Source organism: Zonotrichia leucophrys, chromosome Z (assembly GCF_028769735.1).
Source record: "Zonotrichia leucophrys gambelii isolate GWCS_2022_RI chromosome Z, RI_Zleu_2.0, whole genome shotgun sequence".
NCBI lineage: Eukaryota > Metazoa > Chordata > Aves > Passeriformes > Passerellidae > Zonotrichia > Zonotrichia leucophrys.
In genome coordinates, this window is record NC_088200.1 from 34816010 (window position 1) to 34826979 (window position 10970).

The 10970-nt window shown below is 42.7% G+C and overlaps 1 protein-coding gene across 6 annotated transcripts in view; it reads left to right on the forward strand.

The window, feature by feature from the left end:
- The window catches only part of LHFPL2 (LHFPL tetraspan subfamily member 2), a 136630-nt gene extending 125660 nt beyond the window's left edge, over positions 1-10970 (forward strand). For all 6 annotated transcript variants that reach the window (XM_064736144.1, XM_064736145.1, XM_064736143.1 and 3 more), the window contains one exon: positions 9725-10970. In XM_064736144.1, the coding sequence (XP_064592214.1) occupies positions 9725-9981 (257 nt within the window). In that variant the 3' untranslated portion in view covers positions 9982-10970. The remainder of the gene's footprint in view (positions 1-9724) is intronic.

Here is a 10970-nt window from a genome sequence, read left to right on the forward strand (position 1 = left end):
TTGTGGGGAGCTCGACATCATGTGCCTGCAAAGGCTTTGGGGAGAGCAGTGGGGAAATGGAGCTGACACATCAGGAAGGCTAATGGGTTTGGGAGTTCAGTTTCTTTTACTTCTGTTTCACTGTGCTGGAGCAGGGCTTCCTTGCCAGGAACATTTACCAAAAGAAGATAAAATAGTTCCTCTTCTCTAAAATCTTTCCAGGATGCTGATGGCTTCATCTGGAAGGCCCCTCATGAGTCACCCCCTTCTCATCTCTTCTTCTGTTCACAGTCCACTAGCTGTAATGGGGCTTGACAGAAGCATGTAAAAATTGGGATGCATCTGTCAGAAGACATGCTGTGTCCCAGCTGCACACCAAGGAGTGTCTCTGTTTTTTTCAGGGGAATATATGGCTGCGTTTTGCTGCCTGTGCCACTGGCATCTTTAACAGGTAGATGTCCAGTCAGCCAAAGCAGAGGTTTGTGTTTTCAAAGGCTGCTGCAGGCAGGTCAGAGAGCATTAAGTTCCCTTGGATGCTTAGTTGAAAACATCAGGAAAACATCAGTTGAAAACATCAGAAAAAAAACAATTGCTCTGTCTGGGCCCAGATGCTGTAGCTTTGGGCCTCTCTCTGCCACCCCAGAAGTTTCTTCTTTTCCAGGGTCTGAGAGGTTTGTTTTTCCCCCTTACTGTTGCCCTGCTCAGTCCCAAGCAATGATAGCTCTTCCACAGTACTATCTCTTCTCAGGTGTCTCAAGAGCTCTTTTGCATTCTTTCTTCTGACCTTTTCATTATTTTTCTCTATGACTGTCCATGTCTTCTCCTTTTCCCTTCTTGGTATCTTGGAGAGTTCCTCTATCAGGAGCTGCTGCAGGACCTTGGCAACAGTTCAGTTCCAGGAATACAACTTTACCCTCAAATGCAAAGAAACTTCTCTGCAGCTTTCTAAAATGAGGAGGTGAAATTCAGTTTCAAACCAGCTGTGTGTATAAGTCTGTCTTCACTGCTGAAAGAGTTTGTTTTGCATCTCTTGAGCTGAGAAATTGTTCAGCCTGTTATATTTACTTGGCGTCGTTTCCCTTGTGGGAGGCTGGGTGATTAGGAAGGTGGCCTGAGCAGAGTTGTGATAGGAACCATCTGAAGGGGATGAGGATCTGGAGCCGCTTGTGGGGGTGGGTGAAGTGGGATGCAGCCACAGAGGGTGGGCTCATGGTGTGTGCAGCCGTGCGACTGCAGACTCCTGGCTGCTGGAAGTTAAGGAGGCCGGTGGGAGTTGTGGAGGAGGAAGCTGGGGAGGAAGTGGGAGGTCAGCCAGGCCGTTCATCATCGAGGGGAGAAAAAGCAGGAGACACAAGCTGTGGTAGAAGGGGCATGAGGCTTCTAGAGCTCTTTCATATTCAGACCATAACATAAAAGGTTACAGTAGTTGCAGCATAGTTTAGGGTATTTGTTTATAGGTGCATTGTGCTCTACAAAGGCATTATTTTGTCTGAGAAAGAGACAAACTGATGAATAAGGAAGAAGGCACCTTGTGAGCTGATGTTGCCTGCAGGCAGTGGAAGCTGTTGAACAGCCAGGGAGCCCAAGCAGCAGGAGAGCAAAGCAAGAGTGATTTTGCCCTTGAAGGCAAGGAAGCTTCTTGTTTGTCTTTCTAAAATGCAGAGCATGCATTTTTCAGAAAGCATATTTCCTCTTTGGATTCAGCTCAGAGTTTTTCTTTCCTGATGCCAGAAGTCTGAATTCTTGGGGTGGGAAGAAAGACAAAAGGGAGGGGAGAGGGATTTCTGATGTAAATCCTGACAGTCTGAACTGCTTTTGCTGTATGTGGTATAGTGCTTCTTGTAACCTATATGGCCCAATGCCAGCATGATATCTAATACACACTTGGCTGCTGAAAGTTCAAACAAAGGGGACTGCTGTCTTGGAATATGCCAGGGAAGGAAAACTGAGTTCAAGTGCTAAATTGCTATTGAGCCTGAGGGAGACCATTAGTAACTTCAAAGAAATAAAATGCAGATTTCAGTGTTTTGTTAGATTCGGAGGTCGACTCATCTCCGGCATTATCAAGGTGGGCACTTGAAAACCAGCAGACACACAACAGATTAAAATGAATAGAAAAATAAACAAAAATTTCAGGCTTTCAGTGATCAAGTTTGGCAGTTGATTATCTTGGCAAGCGTAAATGTCTTCCAACAAACAGCGCGTAGTGTGAGAGAGACTCCCATGCTACCCACTGAGAAAGATTTTACCTGTGGCACATGTGCACACTCAGGTCTCTTACTTCTACCAACACAGGTGAAATGCTGAGCACTTCTTTACACCCCTGCCCTGGTGGTGTGGGAAAGAGTGCTGGTGACCCCAAGAGGCCATGCGGATATCAGGAGGGCACAAGGGCTCTGTTTCTGTCAGATTTTTGGTTCTAGGCCTCAGAACCACGACAGATGCTGCTATTTGTATGTAGAATGCAAACACAAAGAAAACATTTAAACTTAGCAAATGCTGTGCTCTCACTCAAGCACAAGAAAGAAAGATGAAAGGAGCTCTTTCAGGAAAAGGGGCTATCTTTTGCTAAGCTTCTGTCTTTGGTGTTCCTGATGTGGTGGTGAAGGAAGTAAGTGGATTTGAGTTGTGCTTTCTTACCCAGTACAGATGCCCTGCACTGTGCTGCTGAATAGCTCATGAAGCCACAGGAAATTCTCCCCTTCCTGCATCTCCATTTGCCTTTTCCTTCAGGCTGAGTCCTAGTTCCTCTGCAACTCCTCTCCCCCACCCCCAAACTGAAGTTTTGTTTGTACTATGGGATCAGTACTGAGGAAATGTAAGGCCATGAAAAAAGCAACCTGCTTTTACCTCTGTTTAAGCTAAGGGAGATGGTTGTTTTGGCCTCCCTTACTGAGCTATAATCATATTTCATTCCCTTTCTGCTAAGGCAGCATGAGTGATTGGTGGTTTGGAGGCAATGGCACTCCCTGGTTGAATAGCAGTGAAAAAGGTTATGGTGAGTGGTAGGGAATAGGTGGGATCTTGGCCCTTGCGTCTTTCAAGAACAGAATATTTAATATATCCTTTCTTTCCTGATTCAGAAGCCTCCTTGAATATACCACCTAAAACTGAATTTCTCAATTAGAAGCATTGACTGAACCTTTTATTGGGTCATCCTAGATTAAAAACACTCAGTGCTTTTTGGGGTTTTAAGGTAAAATGTGAGAGGTGGCTGTGCCTGAGCAATGGTCCAACAAGTGGAGAGTCTTTGTTTACTTCTGTACTGCTGAAAAAATTTAAACATTTGGCTTTTCCCTTATAACATGCTTTATCTTGACCTTAATTGCCTGGGTTGACAGCCACCACATGGGAGCCCCCAGAGTGTGGTGACTTTACATGGCTGACAGCCAGCAGAGAAGCAACAGTGTCACTTCAAGGCTTGGGACTGATTTTACTTTGAGTCTACACATTTTTTTCCCTCCCAGGTAATAGGCACTCCCACCACATGCATAAAAATTATTAAAAACTAATGGTGACTTTACCATCTCCTCTATTAAAAACAGCAGTCTGTATGCTCACACTTCACTTCAGAGAAGTCTAAGCAGTAAGATCATACCAATATAATAAACAAGCCCCTAATTCCTACCATTGAGCTAACAGACTGAGTTATTTTGTGGCTTTTTTTTTTGGGAGGGAAGTAAAACATAATGGTTGAGTGTCCCACCAGTAGTCCCCTGTGCTGTATTTCTATCTCTGTTTCCAGATTGCAGCACTAATGTCATCAGAGGTTTGCATAGGTTTGGTTATAAGTATCTACTATTTGTGCAATACATGAGAGAAGAAACGTGAGAGAAGGGGCCTTATCCTCTTCCTCGGTTTGGGGAGGGCAGTGATTAGGGAAATATTTTTTTCTTCTGGTATGTACAGGCCCTTATAGCACCCTGAGACAATTCTAAAGGGGAAAAGTAACCTGTGTGGGTTTTGAACCATCACCTGGTTGTAGTATTAAACTACTTCTGCCTCAGTGTAGGGTATCCCAGGTACACTGAAATCTATATATGTGAGCAGCCATCTGCAGTGATGGAAGGTATGAAGATGAGCACTTGCCTCAGTGCACTGCCTGCTGGCAACCCTGCCCCTCTCGCCAGCCATGCTTCCAACATGCCCCAAAACACACCTGCTTGTGTTAGCCTGCACCAACTGTGCCGTGTCCAGGTAGGATATTTAAAGCACTGATCATTATAATGCTGTGAATTTTTCTCTTGTTTCTCATGCAGCATTTATGAGTGGGCCAGAGGCCATTTCCAAGACACCAGGGCATGCAAAATCTCTCCTTTCTTTCTGGCCAAAGCCCTACCTGCCTCCGGTCAGCTGCTTGCATTTGGTGTGCCTGGCAGCCATCCAGGGGGCTGAAGAGCAGCTGCAGAGGCCAGTCTGGGGCCCTGTGCTGTGGGTGCTGTAAGCAGTGCTCCATTCAGCACCTCATGCTTTCCCTGTAGCCAGTGTGCAGTGCTAGAAACACCATGTCAGCAGGCCTGAGCCCATCTCTTGAGCTGATTAACATGGTATCACTGAATCACTGCACAGACTGAAGGTGTCTGTTGTGCAGCTGCCAGGTGGGAGGCTGTCCCTTCACCTGTCTGTCAGGGGGCAAAGTGATCAAAAGCGCATGAGTGGTAGGTAACCCGGGAGCATCCCTGCTGGGTTTGTCAGGAAAAATTTGCATGTGGGGAAGCCTTCTTGGCTTAAGCTACACTAGTATATTTATACAGATATTTAACACATGAAATGTTCGGGTGGCATATTGACACACGTGGAAATGTGAGCAGTAAATGCCTGGCTGATGCACTGTCCCTGGGCTGATTCTTATTCCCCTGTGGTTTTGCAGAAGATTAAAACAATCAGGATCAGTGCCACTGGGGATGCAGCCCACCTGCACTGCACTGCAAAGCTAGTCCCTCTGTGCTTTTACCCTTTTACCCTTTTATTTCCTCTCTTAAAATGTTGCTGCTCAGTTGTGCAGCTCCATAGGAGCCTATTGCAGTGCCACCTCATTGATCACAGCTGCTTAATTTCCTGTTTCTTCAGCAGTATTTAAAAGCTTTTTTTACTATTTTGCTAGGAAATGAGTAGATGGTTTCAGGCTTTGCAATGGAAAGTGGCTTGGTTAGTATACACTCTTGTTTAATATGGCACAACAGCAGCTGCACAGGAGACTGTCAAAACTAAATAGCATGCCTTCATTTGGCTGAACAAGCCTCTGCCCTGCCTCCTGTCTCAAGGGTTGCTTCCAAGGAAGAAGAAATGTTTTCCTCAGATCTGAACCCCAGCTCATAATGTGATGTAAAAATGCCCACAAAGAAAGGCTGATCTGTTGGTTTTCCACAATGTTGACCAGGCAGCATTGCTGCAGTGTATAAAAACCAGGAGGAACAATACCTTGCTGCAGTTGCAGGCCTGTAAAAGGAGAAAAGGTCTTGGTGCACAGATACAAAAAGTCTTCTCCTATAGGAGAAAGCATTAATCAACTGTCTTCTGAAATATTTTTGCACAGTGATGCAGTCTGCTGTGTTGATACTGATATTCTCAGTGTGCTGTAAGGTTTTGATTTGGTGTTTTAGAGAAAGGAATTGTTTTTACACAATTTAAGTAAAGAATGCCTGACGTTTAATAGGCTGTTGTAATCAGGAGATGCATAGTAATCTAATAGTAACATTAAAATCTAAATCTCACAAAGACGTCTTTTCAAAAGCAAGTAATTAGGGCCTGATAATAAAAGGTTTTGTGAAGGATGTAAAAATGTTCTCTGCTGACAGAACTTACACCAAAGAGTTATAGGTGAGGTCTCTGGGTAAAAAAGTAATTTGAATAGTTTTCTGTTGTCATGCCTAGGCATCTGGCAGCATTGTGTGACATTCTTTCATACCTCTGTTTTGAGGACTCCTCAGAGAAGAGGTAACTGAGAACTGGCAACAACTAACAAAAAGGAAATTTTGAAAAATAATTAAACTGATTTCAAGAAGTGGGATTGTGCTGCTTAAAAAGTAGGAACAGTACACAGTATGTGTACAGCAGAAGCTGCAGTTTCAGCAATGCAGCTGTGCCCAGAGAGGGAGTTAAATCTAGAACAAGTTAAGGGAGTTAAATCTAGTGCAAGCATGAACTCTGTGGTGTGCCTGTAAGTGAGCACAGTGGAGCTTGTTGTGTTTTCAGAGTGAATTTGTTCCTCCCAGCAGGGTGAACAAACAGCAGTAATTCCACAGGTAGGTTGGCTGTGCTGTGCATTTATTGTACAGCAGCACAAAGAACTGAAAAGATTCATTGTAGAAAACTTGTTCAGACAGAGCACTCAATTTTTATTCTCTGTTCTTTTTCTTCAGTATTGGCTTCCCTTCAAAGACACAGGGACAAACAAAAACTGATTTATTAAGAAAAAAACTCTATAATTAATATTTAGTGTCCTTCTGCTAGACATGTCTCAAGGCAAACTGTCAACAGAAGATATTTTTTTTCTCCTTGTCTCTTTGCATCCATGTTTCCAGGAGTAGAGGGGGTGGATCTTTCTGAGGGGTGTCTGACTGCAAGTGGTTGAACAGTTAAGTGCTTTGGTTCGCTGTCTGCTCTTTTAGGCAATTTAGGCAATGGTTTGCACTGTTAGTGCGTGGTGGAGCATGTTTTGTTCAAGCTGTAGAGTCATTGAGATGGGCTCTGCGGCTGACTCTTCTGAGAGACTGGGTAGCCGGAGGCAAAGCTCCTCCTCAATTGAACACTCCTTTCTGGGAGAGTCAGGAAGGGATCCTGCACAGCTCAGCCATTGCTCTGGATGTGGGAGCTTTGAGCTGAATACGTGATGAGGGGCCTGGGCCTCTCCACTTCCTGTTAGCGTGAACCAGAGGAGTGCCTTTCTCCTGTGGGTATTTTGAATTGACTTAATGGAATCATCTTTATTTACTTTTCCTGTCAAGCAGGAACCTGTTATTAATGAAATAAAAAATTGTGATAAATATTAGATAGTGCTAAGAGGCTCATGAAACACTTTCTGTCTGCACTGAAATGAAGAAGTAGAAAGGAGGTTTGGTAGCAAAAACACTACTTTTTTTGATTTCATTATGCTGGTCCAGTATAGGCGTTACAAAGTTAGCTGCCTGAAATCAGGTACATACTCTAACTGTATTCAAATCCATAGTCAAGGCTTTCCTCCAGGTTTTGTTTTCATCTGTGAGAAAATATATGAAGTTTATCAAATTGTGGCTTTTTATATATTTATTATATTTATATATCCAGGAACTTTTCTTTACTTTTGAAAAAAAAGGTCTAAGTCAGTAAAGTCCTAATGACTACATTTGGCTGCATTTGGCTGTGCCTTTTGAGAGCCTGAGTTTTGGGTAATGGCTTCTCATCTTGGGGCATACATTCCATGAACCAGTAGCTTTCAGGAGTTGCTCAGTGCTCTAGTTTTGATAAAAAGTGATGGATGTGTCTTCTTGGTCCTGTTTGTGACACTCAGCCAGCCGTAAGCGGGGTTTGCTGTTAAACACAGGCTGCCTAGGTTTGTGAGTGATGGAGTGATAAACTTAAAAAACTTCCATGTTGGCAGCAGCTATGCTGGCATTTCAGATCCAGCTTCTTAATTCAGTGACGGTGATTTTTACCTACCAAAGGGCTTGTGATCGTTAGAGAGAGCAGCAACTGGCCCATACCAGTGTGCAGTCAGAAAGATACATAGTGTGGTCATACTGGTTGCACAGAACAGGAAACTAGTGATGAATAGAGGAGAAGGAACTGCTGGTGTTTAGTCTGAAATGGCTGCACGGCTCAGCAGGATGAATGCACAGCTTATCCAGGCCTGTCCAAGATAAAGCAATACTTTATACTTAATGTATTTGGCCAACCAGCCAGGAAACACTGCATGAAATTTGTCACTGGTTCTTAAATGTAGGCAGTGATGAAATCCCTCCACAGAGAATGGATGTCACTCACTAATGGATTTTGCCGCCCCAAAGAGTAACGACATTTAGGTCATTCATGCCCATGGTGTTGTGTCATCATTAGAAAAACGCTGGAGGAAGGACTTTCTTTTGTGAAATGTCTGGCATTCACAGACATTAATTTTAGACAGTTGGATGATGGTTTTTGCATTTTGTGTAAATTAACTGCTTACTAACTAGGACCCACATTGTTAGTGAGGAAAATGTCATGCATCTGGCCAAATTTCATTGAACGAACAATTAAGGAGCCCTAACATACTGCAGAGAAGTCTAACTGCTAGTCTAACTGAATGGAAGATGATGAAAACAAGTCGTTAAACCTGTTCTTTGTAATCTCTTGGTTACAAGAAAGAAAAAAAAAAAGACTGGTTTTAGTGCACAACTTTTAGCCTACTTCTAGAAGGTGACAGCACTTTTAGCAGCTGTTTTCATCAGCATACCAGGTTAAATAAAGGGCTCTAAAGTGCCTGAAATGTAAATCAGAAATATTTATGGGAACTGGAAAGCTATATTAATTTTCTGGATAAACTGACTGTATTTAAACAAAAATTGGTTTTCACAATTTTCTTTTTCTTTTAAGTAAATTTTTAAGGTAAACAGAAAGCAAATTTTCATACTGTGAGCTGTTCTTATGCTTAGCTCCTTCTTACATTCCTTGTAGGAGCTAGGTATGTGTTTAATTCATTGTGATTCTTTTAGTGCCCATAACAAAGCACTGTAGCCACTAGCATAATTACGCATTCTGATTAAATCTCCTTTCTTTGTTCAAAGACACGTGTGCAGGGACGCTAATGTGACTTTCAACTTCCTTAATGAAGCCCTTCACTGTTTAGATGGTCTTCGTAGAGAAACCTATGAATATGAGAGACAATCACATGGGCAGAACAACTAGTCTGTGCTTTTCACTCCCAGCCTGAGGCACACCAGACTGTTGGGGGTGCTTAGCAAGATGGGGAGTTGAGGCTTTTGCCCCTGTCACTACTGGGAAAGTGCTTTCCTTCTAAAGTAGTTAGTCAACTGTTTGGAGGATCCCAGGGCTACCTATGCACTGGCTATGGGTACTTGGATCTGCTTGTTTGAGGCTGACTCCAGAATCCCTCTGTTGTGAGAACAGCTCAGTGAACTGGCAGTATTATCTCTCTACTATGTCTTAATGTGGCCAAAAAAGTAGAAGTGTATCTGGGTTTTTGTGGTTTTGGTTTAATTTGGATTTCTTTTGTTTTGGTTTGGAGTGGGGTTTTTTTGTTGTCTTCTGTTTGTTTGTTTTTTTCCGGGCAAGAAAATCAATGTAGGCAAAATTCAGAGGAAGACAGGCAATACATTTATGGTGAATGGCTAAAGAAGGCTAAATAAGGGCTAGCTAAATACAAAATCAAAAGTGGATGCAAGTATTCCTACATTTTTGAGAAGTGCAAGCATAAGCAGTAGGTGGAGTTGCTTGAATATTTTGTATGCTCTGTATTTGTAGCAATAATGTGTGAGAGGAAAGGACGTACAAGGAGTACAGAGATTAAAATAAGGTATTAGCCCATTATCATAAAAAGTATGCCTTTCACATACAACATAAATCATAGGGTAGCTTCAGATTTAGTTAAAAGACTGCATGGCATATACTAGAGAACAATCAGTAAAGGAAGATTGGATGGATGAGATGGCAGTTTTCTCCTAATCCTGTTAAATTATGAATATTAGTGACCATAATAACAATTACTAGATGTGCTGCATCTGGTGTTAGACTGATTGTTTGTAAAACTTCTTTCTGTTTTTATTTCTAGGGCTCTTCCTTATCTTAGGCTTGATACTTTACCCTGCAGGTTGGGGATGCCAGAAGGCGATAAGCTATTGTGGACCTTATGCTTCTGCTTACAAACTGGGAGACTGCTCCTTGGGCTGGGCTTTCTACACAGCCATCGGCGGCACCGTTCTGACCTTCATCTGCGCGGTCTTCTCGGCGCAAGCTGAAATAGCCACATCCAGTGACAAAGTGCAAGAAGAAATAGAAGAAGGAAAAAACCTTATCTGCCTCCTTTAACTCCAGTGGGGAAAAATACCAGCACCTGGATCTTTATCTGCTTTCCATTGACTGGGCAAGCAGATCCATTTACCTGTTTTTAACATTTGTGTGATTAAGCCCCATGCATTCCAACCCTGAACTACTGAAAGGGTTTTTCTTCTTTGCTGGGCTATGAGGATCAGAGAAAGGATCCCAGGAAAGCAGAATGTAAATACTTGGGGATATTTTTAGTTTCATTCTGTGATCAGGACACAGTGGAATATATTAATCCGACTGGGGATGTGAGTAATCACATGTATATAGCAGGAATGTTGTTAAAACTGAAAAATTCTGATTAATCGGATTGCCTAACCCTCCTTGGTCACTTTGAAGAGTAATAAAAGCCAGCACATTTTTTTTCCTTAAGCAAAAGAGAAGCCTATTTTAATGAGGCTTTGTTTCCAAGGGCTCCCTTCAGTGGTGTATATTTCTTCACCATCGTCTGGTTTGGTACCATTTTCACGGAGGTGCTTTTCGGTACTGAACTTCCTAGAAGTATGGTGCCTTCTTCAATATTAACTCTATGTTGAGAGAGCAAAGCTGACATTTACACCAATCTCAAGGCATTTAGACAGTCAAGTCCTTGCCAGGTTTCTCTCTCTTGAAACTTAAAGCACAAGGTGTGTGCAACTTATTACTTAGCAGGTAAATATTGTTTCCACTGACTAGACAGAGAAGCTGTTATTAGACTGGCTCTCACCTGATTCAGATAAAACTGAAATATTTCTACAGCCTTTATTACAACTTCTGAAATCTCAAGCAGACAACAGCTCCCCACAGCACCAGCCTTATCTGGGCTGCAGCCTCTCCTACAACTGTGGATTCCACATTGTAGTTCAACATTGTACCTTTTCTCTCGTCAGTGAAACATCATTCCCAGCCTACAGATCAGTCTATCTCATGACCCGCTCACACATGAGTTTTTAGGAAATTTAAAATTTTCAGGAAGCCTTTACAAATTCTAGATG